This window comes from Sinocyclocheilus grahami, unplaced genomic scaffold, assembly GCF_001515645.1.
Source record: "Sinocyclocheilus grahami isolate Dianchi unplaced genomic scaffold, SAMN03320097.WGS_v1.1 scaffold1929.1, whole genome shotgun sequence".
NCBI lineage: Eukaryota > Metazoa > Chordata > Actinopteri > Cypriniformes > Cyprinidae > Sinocyclocheilus > Sinocyclocheilus grahami.
The window spans coordinates 25,925-40,924 of record NW_015507108.1 but is presented as its reverse complement, the minus strand read 5'-3'; the positions used below and the strand labels follow the sequence as shown (position 1 = coordinate 40,924).

General features: G+C 39.2%; 2 protein-coding genes across 2 annotated transcripts in view; both read right to left on the bottom strand.

Annotated features, from left to right (window-relative positions):
- The window catches only part of LOC107573392 (cohesin subunit SA-1-like), a 12,261-nt gene extending 2,994 nt beyond the window's left edge, over nt 1-9,267 (bottom strand). Inside the window, exons 1-10 of the mRNA XM_016259828.1 lie at nt 9,172-9,267; nt 6,453-6,545; nt 6,280-6,372; nt 5,565-5,765; nt 5,229-5,296; nt 5,064-5,151; nt 4,616-4,702; nt 804-896; nt 392-551; nt 118-254 (exon numbers count right to left, since the gene is read on the bottom strand). Of these exons, the coding sequence (XP_016115314.1) occupies nt 118-254; nt 392-551; nt 804-896; nt 4,616-4,702; nt 5,064-5,151; nt 5,229-5,296; nt 5,565-5,765; nt 6,280-6,372; nt 6,453-6,545; nt 9,172-9,234 (1,083 nt within the window). The 5' untranslated portion in view covers nt 9,235-9,267. The remainder of the gene's footprint in view (nt 1-117; nt 255-391; nt 552-803; nt 897-4,615; nt 4,703-5,063; nt 5,152-5,228; nt 5,297-5,564; nt 5,766-6,279; nt 6,373-6,452; nt 6,546-9,171) is intronic.
- The window catches only part of LOC107573388 (cohesin subunit SA-2-like), a 23,113-nt gene continuing 17,351 nt past the window's right edge, over nt 9,239-15,000 (bottom strand). Inside the window, exons 7-13 of the mRNA XM_016259824.1 lie at nt 14,743-14,947; nt 14,174-14,325; nt 13,534-13,731; nt 12,232-12,330; nt 11,350-11,429; nt 9,377-9,547; nt 9,239-9,272 (exon numbers count right to left, since the gene is read on the bottom strand). Coding sequence (XP_016115310.1) covers nt 9,239-9,272; nt 9,377-9,547; nt 11,350-11,429; nt 12,232-12,330; nt 13,534-13,731; nt 14,174-14,325; nt 14,743-14,947 — 939 coding nt within the window. The remainder of the gene's footprint in view (nt 9,273-9,376; nt 9,548-11,349; nt 11,430-12,231; nt 12,331-13,533; nt 13,732-14,173; nt 14,326-14,742; nt 14,948-15,000) is intronic.

The window sequence follows — 15,000 nt, the reverse complement described above, 5'->3', positions numbered from 1 at the left end:
GTAAACCTGCTTTCTTCCTCACTTTTGACAATAAAATCCAGGGTTAAGAAGTCAGGATCATATATGACGTATGTTTCATAAATGAGGCTCAATCTTTCTCTTACTCTACACACACACCTTATTGTAGTATTTGAGTATGTCTGTGGCGGCTCGCAGCTCCAGGACTCCGTATATGATGAGTTTACAGTATCCAGCCAGCTGATTCCTCTTCTGCAGCAAAGCAGCCATCTTCATCTCCTCACACTCTTCCTCACCTGCAGCACAATCCTGCTGAGCTACTTGCATCTGATCAAGATCTGCATTTCACAAGCAATCTTCTTATCAAAAGACTACTGCTTTAGGAGAAAGTTAGAGTAAATGTGTGTGTAAGTGTCTTTCTTTATCCGTGTACCAGCCAGATCCTCGTCAGGCTCGCTGAAGACGTAGTCGATGATGAAGGAAGCCATTTCTGCTTTGAGAGAGTCGTCAGGACTGAAGAGCTGCAGCGGAGAACCGTCTCCTTCACACAGCTTCCCGAAGACGAGCAGCACGTCACACAGACACACAAACGCCTGCGGACACAACAAACACATGACGAGCCTCAATCTCATTCACTGACAACAAATCCAGTCGACAGAAGCTCAGAGACAGCGGCTCCATACTCTAGAGCTGAACAAGCAGTCGCACAGTTTCTTGTGTGTTTTTGTCATCGGCTGGGTTTCACTGTTGGTCAAAGTCCCTGCTGTTGTGTAGTTTGCACAGCGCTGCGGTGAGACTAGAGCAAATGTGGTGTGATGTGAGCGGCAGAGGACTGAGGGCTGTACCTGGTTCCTGATGCGACTCTGAGCCACGGACAGACAGCTCTGACACACCACACAGAACGAGTGAAGAGCCTTCATCACACGCTTCAGCTCCGCCTGACAGACAGACAAACCTGTCTTTAGCAAAATAGTGTGCATGGGAAATCAGTCTTTCATGAATACTAACACTTTCTATTACGTTTCTACTCTATTTTTTTTGTATTTATTAAAAAAGCCCTTTATCAGGGTGTCTACAGATATGAACAAGTTCAATTTAAGACTTTAAGACCTTTTTAATACCACCTTTTGTGAAATTTAAGACCAAGCCTGTGATGGAAATACACATTATATTACATACGTATAGGTAATATTTAACGCATTTAAATGTAAAAAGAAAACAAAATATCATCGCTGTCAAAAATGCTATTTGTTATTACGATATACAGTGAACTTTTCATATCAGCAGAAAATATCCCTTACAAAATATTCCCACAAAACAAATGTCACATCAGCGAGATTTGTGGTGGTGTAAACAATTTATTCTGAAGCATTATTTTCATTAGATTTCCGTCAGCTTTTACATACTTAAATCTGCATGTTTTTAAATTTACCACAGGATGTCATTTACCTTTATAAAGACCAATATTTTTTTTTTTACCTTATTAAATGTATGCGTCATCTTTCAAGTCAAATTCTTACAATTGATCAAGAAATGTAATACACTACAGTGCTGTTACCAATCAAATTAAATAATTACAAAATTACAACAGCAATAACTAATGTTATGGGATTAATGTTGTAAATAAAATTTTGAACATACAAATAAGAAATGTAGGGGAAAATGCATACTTTTAAGCATGAGCTTAAACCGCCAGTAGGTGGCAGTAAGTCACTTATTCATTCAACCGATTCCTTCAAACCTCTGAATCATTCAGTAACAAAAACACCGGGTGCGGCTGGAGAGTGTGCGCAATAATTCTGTTCTGATCTTTGTTTGGAACTATTTTCGTTGGTGAAATAGAACAAAACTGTCAATTAGTCAATTGTGTTAAAAATAGTCAATTGTGTCTAAAAATGTAAGTAACTTCATATACTTTACTACTTGTTTGTTGAACTAAAACCAATGCAACATTTGCAATCTTGAAAATATTCAGCAAAATAGCTCCCTTGTCATGGTATGTTACTTGACGATATCATGCTATGAATATACTAAACATTTAGAATTTGTACCTCCGTATGTTTGTTCTGTGAGTTTCTTTATGTGTGCCTAACCCTAACATTTGATTTGATTTCTCCATGAAAGTCTCACAGAGACAGCACAAGCCTCAACAGCGCGACAGTGATCATAGAAATACACTATCCAAATGCAACATTTGCAATCTTGAAAATATTCAGCAAAATAGCTCCCTTGTCATGGTATGTTACTTGACTATATCATGCTATAAATAAACTAAACATTTAGAATTTGTACCTCCGTATGTTTGTTCTGTGAGTTTCTTTATGTGTGCCGTACGCTCATTTGATTTGATTTCTCCATGAAAGTCTCTCACAGAGACAGGCAGCACAAGCCTCAACAGCGCGACAGTGATCATAGAAATACACTATCCATTATCAATCGATGTTTAAGCTGAATGCAATAAAACCAGAAGAATCATTTGCGCGTTATGATAAGCACAAGCCTCAACAGCGCGACAGTGATCATAGAAATACACTATCCATTATCAATCGCTGTTTAAGCTGAATGCAATAAAACCAGAAGAATCATTTGCGCGTTATGATGCGTGATTATATTTTGTCACTTAAGTTTTAATCAGGCTATTAGTCCTGTCGGGCAAGTACAATTCTCAAGCCATTTTTCAGTAATCTTGCATGAACCCATTTAAAGTAGTTGAGCTGGTGCTCGACTGTATTCTGTAACGCAGTAACAACAGCGGGGGGGAAAGTACTCTTGATGGACACTCACTGGGTCCGTTAGACTGGAGACATATTTGTGGTAATGTGACCAAAAATATTTAAGACCTACTGAATCTGAATTTAAGACATTTTAAGATTTTAAGGACCCGCAGCCACCCTGTTTATGTGTACTGGGTTAGACTGACTGGGACCAACATATTGTAGCCCTTTTATTGGTTTAATTGCTTCTATTGTTCTCCTCATTTGTGAGTCACTCTGGATAAAAGCTAAATGATGAAATGTAAATGCGTTTAAGATTGATAATATTACGGCAGTCGCCGAACTTACTCTCTCAAATCTCTTGGTGTGCAGAGCATCCGCAGCTTATATGGACTTAAACGAAGGTGTTGTTATCGAAATATTATATATTACCTTAAAAGAGACCAATAAAATTGTCTCTTCATTATTGTTTAAAATATTATTGGAATATAAAAAAGTTAAATTATTATTTCATGTATCATAAGCATTTCATAGATTTCTTTGTTTAAAAAAGTAATAATAGAAGCTGCAAGCAGCGTTGAAAGGGCCCTCGCACCCGGAGACACCTCCACCCGGCGGCCTCAGGAAAACAATGAACGTTGGGCAATAAACAGTATATGGAATATGTCAACGTCATTTATATGTGCCAAACTTCCTGCTGCCAGCAGGTGGCGCTATGATTATAACAGAATACTGGCATGTAGATGTGTTCAGGCCAGGACTCCCATCAAACCTGTGAAGTTTAGGGCAGATCGGGCATTGTATGGCTTAGTTACAGCAACTGCCTGTTTCATGGCGAAACATCACACGCCCTTCAAACGAAAACTCAAGATCTTCACAAATTAACATCGCAAAGGGCTTTAGATTACACTGACCAAATTTGGTGTTGATCTGATTAAATCTCTAGGAGGAGTTTAAAATACAATGCCTGAATATGGCAAAAACTACACAAAATTTACTGAGACTTCCTGTTGGGTTTCAGATTTTGCTCCAAGAGACTTTTTTGTAGGTATTGGTGTGTTACATGTGTCTACAGAATTTCATACATGTACGTGAAACTGCTCGAGGGGTACGTCGCTGAAAGTGTATAGGTGGCGCTATCGAGCCATTTTGCCACACCCTCTTCTGAAACCCATATCAGACGTACATTTTCACCACTTCTGGCGTATGTGCAAAGTTTCATGAGTTTGAGCATGTTTAGGCCCTCAAAAAAGCGATTCTTTTTAGAAGAATAATAATAAACGAGCGTTTGCAATAGGGTCTTTGCACCGCAGTGCTCGGGACCTAATGATAAAAAACATATAAAACTATTTTGTGAATGCACTACTAATGAACTGTTCCTATACATTTAGTATTCAAACTGATGGAAACTGAAATGATCAGACCTAACAGATTGCTTATCCTACGGGTCCCTCCAGTGGACAGTGTTAGAATCGCAGCCTTGATCCATCAGTTGAAATTTTTATCAGCATACATACAGAACACTCACAGAAAGCGATTTATATATAGCTAAGCTCAACTGATCGTCACAAAATGTAACTATATTTTCATCCAGCACTAATCTGATAAATGCAACTATAAGGCATGAATATATTACAAATATCAACGTGATTTTCTGAAAAGAATTGAAATAATGAGTATTGTGAAAAGCACTGAACAAAAGTGACTTGGTTGATTTGGGCCCGAACAAGCAAAACTGTTGGAAAGGTTATCAGACAGACTTAGAGCACCTTCAGATCCATCAGTGTGACAGTAAAGCAGCGTTCACACACACCCCACAGTCTCAAATTCATGTTTCCTGTGATTTGACAGGAAGTCATTGTACCCAGTCTGATTGAAGATTCAGCCACATTCGAACAAACACAAGGAGAACGAACAGAGACACAGAGATGAAGATGACGCACCTTGTCTCTTGCTGGAGAGTGTTGCTTGATCTTCGTTCCTTTCCAGAACAGATGAAAGACTGAACACTTAAGAGCTGGAACCATCAGCTACACACACACACACACACACACACACACACACAATGACATTATAATGAGTGCGAGTGTAAGAGAATGCACAACAGTGTTTTCATGTAATTAGCATGAACATATAATGCTAGATTAGCCTAAGGTCAAGAACTTTCTATGGAGGTGTGGATGAGATATGAATGTAAACATCACAATAATCACACACAGATCTCTGATGATTTACTGTTATTATTAAGGATCTCTCATAAACAATGATCAGGTAAATCTGTGACGGTAAGGGAATAGAAAATACAGTTTGTACAGTTTAAAAACCATTACACCTATGGAGAGTCTCTATAAGATATGGAAACCAGTGTGTGTGTGTGTGTGTGAGAGAGACCTTCTCGTTGATTTCTCTCGTCTCTATTCCCATCTTCAGCAGCTGAAAGCAGAACTCAAACAGGTTCCTTCCGGTCAAATCTCTGGCACTGACACACAAAAACACACTGTAGAGACCCTTCAGTACTATCTACCATAATCACACAAAACACACACACACACACACCTGCTGAAGATGGCTAGAATGTTCAGAGAGGAAGCAGCTCCATACAAATCATCTTCATCAGCCGATCCCTGAAGAACACACACACACACACACACACAGCTCAGCTATAGTTTTTGTCTCAAGAAGCAAGCAAAATCTGACAAAACCGCCTTTTGGGGAAATTCAGTTACAGAAAAACAAATCATAAATTCATTAGAGCTGAAGTGTGTAATTTTCTGTCAGATCTGCTTTGAACTGGTGCATTGGCCGAGGCAGTGTTGTTGTGTAGGACTAGTGTTGAGAGTGCAGGCGCTTGCCGTCTGTGATGCTGCTTCAGACTCAGGTGTGTTTGTGTACCTGCAGTATCTCAGCCAGGTTTGAGCTGAATTTCTCCACGGTTGAATCCAGCAGCTGACTGACGGCTCTCTCGGCTCGACCACAGAAGCTGTAGCAATCACTGCACAAGGCACACAACACACGCACACAAGCCTCTAACACACACTCCTCGCGGTGCTTCAGCATGATGTCACACACCTGAGACAGCAGCAGGTCCAGACTCTGAGAGACCACAGAGAGACAGACGCTCACTTCAGCTCACCAAACTCTCGTTTCACTTCATCTGTCCCTTCTTTATGTATTTGAAACAATTTTATTATGCATCAAACACACAATAAATGTGTGTTTTTTTTAATGTGTGTAAATGGTCATTATTCTGTGCGTACCATTATTATGAGCTCATTAATTGAGAATACACCAAACATTTGTACTTTTGTTTAGTTTTTTACAATTATTGTCTTATCTCAGGAACTTCAAAAAAGCCAAAAGATTATATAAAATGGAGAAGGACACCAAATAGTGACCAGTACAATATAGTTTCATTTACGAATTTGCACATGAAACCTGAAGCAGAAAAAAACATTTTCAGCCTTAAAAAAAACTTCATATTTCAAGAACCCAAACATACATATTCAGACGCAAATAATGAGTGACAGTTCATGCATCATTTGATACACAAGAGATTTACATGTATGAATAAATGTGAATATGATGTGATTGATCAGACGGCTCGTACTTTCTCCAGGCGTCCTGATGTGCCGTAAACCTCCAGCTGGAAATACAGCGGCGCTCGGAGCAAACAGCTCACCTTCCCAACGTCTGCCGAGAACTGAGAGCAAACACAGGCTTCACTGACATCTTCAGATATCTTCACATCACAACTCTAGTCTGGCTCTCTCATCGACTCACCTTAGCCAGTAACTGAGGCAGCACGGGGATGAAATGGTTTGTGATGCGTCTTCGCTCTTGAGCCTGAAGCCTCTTCTCCCGCGCCGTCAGGTTCTACAACACACACACACACACACACAGTTCTGTGTTAGTCAGGACAATAACTGAGCGCAGGAGTGAGATGTGCTAAACTGATTTCAACTGATTAATGTGTTACTATTATCATTTTAGAGCTGCTTTACAGCAGAACTGAATCCTGTTTGCCTCATTCAATCATAATTTTCCTGTTTATCACTGTAAAGCTGCTTTGAAACAATCTGAATTGTTTAAAGTGCTATGTAAATAAAGGTGTTTTGACTTGACGTGCTAAAGCTGGAGCCGATCTGGAGCGAGAGATAAAGCTTTGAGCGTGAATCTCTGCCACTCTCTGTCTGCTGCCAATTGTGTAATTCCTGATGATATTTGCAGAAACATAAGTTACATTAATTTAGGGCTGCAATAAACAATCAACAATGAATTAGATTATCGATTAATTGTGTCAGCAAGCTTTGAACAGAAATCCTCCACCAGTCACGGGACTTTACAGCAGTGAATAACACATTCCTATGGAGAAAACCCATCTGAAAATAGTGTAAGACAGTGAGCAGCTGCAGGAAACACTGCCAGATCCAAGGTCTCCTAAACAAGAGAATCTCAACCTTTCGGCGTACCGGACCCCAGTCCAGTTCAGAACCATCCTCAAGCACCCCCAGAACAAACTCGTATCATTTGTGTCTTTGTGAGGACCAAATGCAGTCAAGTATAATTAAAGTTAGCTGACTTGTCCAGTATTTGGCCATATCATCAGCTATATTGGATTTTTCTTTCATGGGAACATGTAATGTCAAAATATACAAAATGTATACAAAAATTCATACTTTATACGGACCCCTGGCCTTATGTCAAGGTTGAGAAACACTGTCCTAAACAAAGAGAATTCATCATATTAAGTGCTTCAAACAAACGCATAAGCATACTGATGTGTCGTAAGAGCTCTGGCAGAAGCGTGTTTTTAACGTGTCTGAGGTGCGTTTTCCTCAGCACATAACTTACCTTTTATGGTTAGATTCTTATCTGTAAATTTTGCAGATTCATGCTCGTATTTCCATTTTGCATAAAAGCTCATCCCGACAACAATCGATAATCTCCGCTAAACTTCACAGAACAGAGCGCACTATAGCATGATTAATGCTGAGCGCAAAAATATTCATTATGCAGAAATATTTGCTGTTGGACATTTTAAATTCTATTTTGTAAGAGTAATAACTGACTGTAAAGGGATAACATCATATAACTGGATATAAATGTTTCTACAGAGTTTCCTCTTATCTGAGAACACTGAGCTTGTGCTTTATCATTCCTATGATTTTTAAGCAAGCAATTAGGCTGAGCGCAAAAATATTCATTATGCAGAAATATTTGCTGTTGGACATTTTAAATTCTATTTTGTAAGAGTAATAACTGACTGTAAAGGGATAACATCATATAACTGGATATAAATGTTTCTACAGAGTTTCCTCTTATCTGAGAACACTGAGCTTGTGCTTTATCATTCCTATGATTTTTAAGCAAGCAATTAGTGGTCGACCGATATATCGGCCAATATTTGGCATTTTTTAAATATCGGCATCGGCTGAGAAGTTTTCCTGTTTGGCCGATGTGTTTGAGGCGGGACTTCTATTTTGAGCAGCACACACTGCTCTCATTCTCCCTCTTGTTCGCCGTCGTTGTTAACAGTTCTGTCTAATACGGATAGAAGTCTGTCTAATAATCAGATAGAACGGTTAAACAAAAGGAATTAAAATGTATACAAAAATTATTATAACGATTACTTTTATATTAGCAATAGAAAGGCAAACATTATAATACTTTCTCGTTTGCCGTCAGCATTCAGCAAATACGCATTTATATCATTTAAACAAATCTTTGAATGACTAATGAACATTTAATTTCACAAACCTTGCAGACTTAGTCGAATCTAGTTCGGTTGACGGTCGGTCCGTGTGAATTGAATGCTTTAAACATTAAATTCGTGATTTCAGATTATGCTGCGCTTTATGCGTCTGCCCGCTGTCATATTCATGTCATTTCCACTGTGTGCTGTGTGTACAATGAGTGTTAACTTGGCTTTATTTGAAAAAATATGATTCCCAATGCACACAAACTTCCCAGAATACTGAGTGCTCTGTTGGTTACAGTTTACTTTTAATTATATTTTTATTAAATATTTATTTATTTGTGAAAAATACATTGTCATCTAAAGTATAAGTATGTTTATTTTATAAATTTATTTTTTAATCCATTTTCAAATGATTTCAAATTTCTTAAATATTCATTAAAATAAATATGTACATTTATATCGGCCACCCTGCTTTCCAAGATATCGGTCGACCACTACAAGCAATTTAAACTTTCCTTCTGCTTTTAAAGGACAACCCATATTTTCTATAGACACATTTACTATATTTGTTTTCCTCGCCCCGAGCTTACACACTTGTTTAGAGGACAGCATTGGACAGGATATGGAATAACAACCAATAAAACAATAAATATGAATCTGTCTTTCTAACCAATTAGTCATTTAATCTAAGTTGCAGCCCTATATTAATGTCCTGTTGTGGGAAAAAAAGCAAGCTCACACTCATAATCCAGTGCTGAATAAAGCAGTCAGGCTAAGATTCAGAACAACTGATTGTGTCACCTTCCTCTGCACTCGAGAGCTGGGAGGCATGGCCTCAGAAGCCTGTCTCACTGCACACATCATGATGTCAATCAGAGCGCTCTCCAGCTCGTCCTCCACACCTACAACACACACACACACACACACACACACCTGCGTTTGCATAAAGTACTCAGAAAATCACAAGACTGATCGGACTACACACACACACACACACACACAACACGTGACGCTCGTGATGGTTTGTGTGGAGGTGACGATGATGATGTCACGATGAAGCTGAACATACATGTGGTACAGGAATCGTCCGGCTGCGCAGGCGAGACCTCGGTGTGTGGCAAAAACCAGTGGATACACAGCAGCACACTCCTCCTCACTCAGGCCTTCCTCTGTCTGCCTGCGCACACACACACACACACACACAGACCGAGACACATACACACACACACACACGTCAATACAAGAAACTCGGGTGACGCATAACTTCGTTCACATGCACACAAGTGGTTTTCACCCTCAAAGCAGTTAGACATCATTTTGTCTTAAAGTGCCCCTATTATGCCTTTTCGAATATTACCTTTCATGCAGTGTGTCATGTATGTGAACATAAACTATCTGCAAAGTTGTGAAGCCGACAGTGCTCGATAAATAAAGTTATTGTCTATCAAAATCAGTCGGCTGCAATCACCTAAACGAGTAGTCAGTAATTAGAATCTTCTGTTACGGCTGTACATCACGAAGTAACACATTTGTATAATGTCTGCCCATGTTCTACGTCGCCAACTTGCCCACAAACACAGTATAATTTCCATGTGGTTAACATCATGTCGAGAAGACGCTGTATCCTACGCTCTGAGAGTAACTATGTTTTATCAAATCTTATCATTTCCACAAACTTGTTAACACTTGACACACACCACTGAGAAACGCCCTGCTCCAGTCGTGCTTGTGAATCAGTCTCTTCAACCATTTCATCATCAGACTCCGGCTCGAATTGGTAAGGTACAATCGATACCATCTTTTCTATGCATTGACAAGTGTCCAGGGTTAGGGTTAGGAATTGAAAATCGATTCCGATTCCAGAATCGGATACTTGTGGTCAAATTAAAATATCGATTCCTATGTGCTTTTTTTTCCTTCATCTGTGAGGACTAGAGCTAGCGATCTGTCAGGACCTCGCTCGCTAATCTAAGTGCTCCAAAGTTTGACTACATTTGCGATCAGAAGCCAAAAAAAGCTAAGTATAATATCTGTGATAGCTAAACATGTTGCAAGAGAGCTGTCACCACCAACATAACAAAGCACTTTAATTTAATAGATCATTAAAAATCACAAACATGATTCAAACACCAACGTGATTCTATTCCTAGATTACAATGATTCGTCTGATTCATTCCTCAAGCTTTGACGTGTGCGATCGATGTTGTGATCACGTGGTTCGTCCGTGCAGAGTACGATCTCATCAGTGTGATTTAAACATTTAAATCTGCGTTCACCTCAAGAGAGCAGCTGTCTGTCATGAATGAAACCGCTTCAGTCTGTTCAGCCACACAGTATCATTATTTCTGTGTTACAAACATTCAAAATCACAGAAGTGCTGGGATAAAAGTTTATATTCAGATAAAACTGTGTGTACGATGTGTATGGTAGCGATTAAAATGATCGCGTTTTGCACACAAACAGCTCTTAAAGAGTCCAGTTTTAATGTAGCCTGTTGATTTTTGTTCATGGTATTCAGCTCCAATAAATGGTTTGCAAAAAAGAGACACAGGATAAATGTTTGATTATTTAATCACATTGGAATCGAAAAGAATGGGAATCGGAATTGATAAAATTCAAACGATACCCAACCCTATCCAGGGCTGTCGTTCCGTCATGGCAATGGGCGCTTGGTTGTACGCGGTAGACCAATCACTGCGCCATCTGACCAATCACAGCAGTGAGGGCTCACGGAAAGGAGGGGTTTAGAGAGACTGATTCTTTGAACTGCTTCGCATGAGTCATTTACGAATCATTTAGAAATGAGGTAAAATTAAATCAATTTTTTGAGAAAACTAACGTGTTTTTTGACCTTGCATGCATGTAAACCTGTTTTAGGAGACTCATAAAACAATATTAGCAACCTTAAAAATTGCATAATAGGGGCACTTTAAAAGTGAACACACATCCAAAGCAGCTAACTAATGAAAGGAATCTCACTGTTTAATGAGCAGTAACAGCTTCACCGTTTCCACTGCCACATCAGAGTCTTTATCCAGAATCATGCACAGAATCCGTTCCTGAGCGGAGAAACGCATGTAAACCACTAAACACCAGCAGCTGAAATGTAAATGTAGAATATACCCCAAAAACGATGAATTAACACAATTATATACCACTTCCCGGATGAGCCACTGGCCTGGAGTCAGTATGAGAGCGCTTCACTGATGTGAAACCACTGAAAATCTGACAGTTTGATCTCGTACGTCCATTTTTATGCCTTGTGAGTGGAAATGTTTAGTTTTCTGTAATGTATTCTACAAAGCAAAATCTGCTTTTCCCCCCAAGATTAACGTTAAGCAGCTGCTAGATGATGCTGTCAAACTACATGAATTATGATAGTTTGGGAAGAATCAGTAAGAATGCAACTTCAAACAGTGACGTTTTACATTTACATCATTTTCCAGCTTCCAAAATGACTTTATGGAGCTACATCATAGTGAATAATTTTTACCTTCACTGAAAGACTTTTGTACTTTTTCTATGAGCAAAGAAAACAAATATGGCTGGAAAATGCCTTCAGACCTCCTGAAACAATGATATTACAACAATATTTAGCTGCTGATTGGATATGTATTGCATTTACCATTTATTTAATTATTTTATGTTGATCTTCCGTTAACTTTGCTGCAGAATCTTCAAACATGAGCTCATATGTCAGATGTGTGACACGTGATGCGACTCTCCTGTATGTACAGCATTAGAGTTACTGCAGTAACTAGTCCAGTGCATTCACACATGTGCACAGATCTCTACTGTATGTCATCAGTGTTGCACAAATTCAGTCTCTGTGTTCAAACCCGTCTGTGTGTTTGTGTTCACCTTAAAGCGGCTGGTGAAGAGCTCTAACCGGCTGATGAAATCCTTCTCCACATACAGTTTCTGCAAAGTCAACACACACTGCAGTCGCACAGCAGCTTGCTGAAACACACACACACACACGCACACAGACACACATGGATCTGGATCTGATCATCAGAGCAGCACATACAGGGTTCGATGCTTACTTTTCTTTTTAGGAGCACCTTCTAATCAATAATCCAAAATGTTATCAAAAAGTATAGCCTTCCCATTATGAGGTGATATTTGACTCATCTTTTGTCAAATTCTTAAAAAAAATTTATTTTATCAGCTTTTTAAAAATTGTAATTAAAACGACAGAATAAGAGTAGAATAAGAAAAGTTAAAAATCAAATGAAATCAGTATTAACAAAATTAATTTGTAGAGGTGGCACAGAAGAACACAAAAGTGGCTTGATGTACTTTCAGACATTTAATGAGGTTCAGAAGTGGAATGAGTGCAAGTAAATCCATAAATCCATGATGATATTAATGTTTTAAATATAAAATTTTGAATATAGAAATATTAAATTATTTAAATAACTGTAAAGATACTTTAAAAATGAAACCAAAACTGCCAGCAGGTGGCGGTAAGTCACTGATTTTTATTACTGAATCATTCATTCAATTGATTCATTCGAACGGCTGATTCTTTCAGGAATGAATCAAGTGACTGTCTTTATGAATGGGTAATCATGAATCACTGACTCACTAGATTGTTTAAAAACCCCATTCATTCACAAACGAAACCGCTGTGTTTGAATGGAGATGCACAGTGGCTCTGCTGTGTCTTTGTTTTAAACTATTTTCTACGACGAAATAGAGCAAAATCAGACAATACTGTTATAGTCAGACAATGTAAGTCACTTAATATTAACTTCTTGTTTATTGAATTGTATTGTATTAAATCAGTTATCACATTTACAAACTCCCTTAAAAATCATTAAAAGCTGTCACTCATCTTAGCTCATCTCGATCTCACATTTATAATCAACGAAGCTCTCTACACTGCGTGATGAATCTCTTATTTACACCCCGTCTACACTTTGCTTATGAAAGGATTCGTGAGATATGTCTGTGATACATTACTCAACGCTGCAAAAACACGTAGAATGCTTTGAAGCTCCCCTGAGATAAATCACAAGTATGATGATGATTGGGTCAGTCGCATTGGTGCTCCTAAAAAAAATTTCATAGTCGCATGCAGTAGTTTTCAGTCGCAAATGCGACTGAAATGGTCGCACTGTCGAGCCCTGACATAACGTGTTTTTAAGCTAATCACACCTTGTCGTGCAGCATCCAGCCCACGTATTTGAGGTGCTCATCATTGAGGAAAGAGGCGGGGTTTTCTCTGAGCCACACCCCCATCTCCTCCATGCAGACAGCCCGGATTTCAGGAACTCTGTCCCGATACCGATGAATGAAAACACCCTTAAAGATCCCATTCATTAGAGAGCGCAAGTCCTCCTGATGCTCCCGCAGCTGCCCCACACACACACACACACACACACAACGTTAATTCACATCACATTTATTTCTACAGCACTTTATATGATACAGATTCAAAGCAGCTTCACAGTAATAAACAGCAAAGTAACAATCAATGATGCAAACTTCAAAAATGAGGCAAATTGACAGTCACCATCTCTTCACAGACGCACAGATGAACTGCTTAGTGATGGCAGTGAGTTTGGCACTACACCAAAACGTAAAAAATCCAAACCTTTACAGACTTACACTTCAATTAACAACTATTATAAAGCAAAATTATCCAACTTTATCAGCATACATACAGTATATGCACATAAAGTCATGTATCTAACCAAAGGGGTTCAAAAGACACTTAATATATTCAGTGATATTATTGATTAGACGGCACTGACACTATCAGATAACACTGAGTGTGTGTGTGTGTGTGTTTAACCTCTCTGTAAGAGTCCTCCAGTTCTTCTATTCGGTCTATGGCTCTGTGTTCAACTGACTTGTTCTTCTCCAGCTCACAGCGTCTCCGGGTCATCAGCGCTTGAGCGTTCACCTCCCCAGCGACAGACACTATCGACGACATCAACCGCATGGCTACACACACACACACACACACACACACCACAGGGCGGATCATACTCCTGTGGCAGCAGGATATAAAACACTTCTTGATTGTGCATCAAAATTACGCAAGGCAGTTTGATGTTAAATTCTGAATTTAATTTTTTTTTTTTTTAGGACTAGGGTTAACCCTTTAACTAAAATTTACAATTAGTCACGTCACCTTTATTTCTAGAGCTTTACACAATAGATTGTTTCAAAGCAGCTTCTCATTAATAAAGCTTTAGAAGTACTGGCGACTATACAGCAGTCAAGGCATAATTCTATTAAGGATATTAATATAGAAACATTGTTCTCAGTATGTTTTATTTATAATGTTTCCCTTTTTAAACCAGTATAACTAGTCATACCAGTATGGTCCCTCACACTGAGTACTGGAGAGAAACTCACTGATGAGCGTGCTGGTGTGTCTGAAGGCGCGGACCTGCGAGTCGGCCAGACCCGTGAGCAGAGCGATGAACGAGGAGAAGAGAAAATCATCGTACAGCAGGCTGTTACGACAGCCACGAACCAGCAGAGACACAAACTCACACACGCCTTCACTGAAGCGCCGCCACTGAGAGCCCACTGACACCAGAGGATAACTGACAGAGTCCTGCAGAGAGAGAGGAGAGAGGTGTGTGTGTGTGTGTGTGTGTGTGTGTGTGT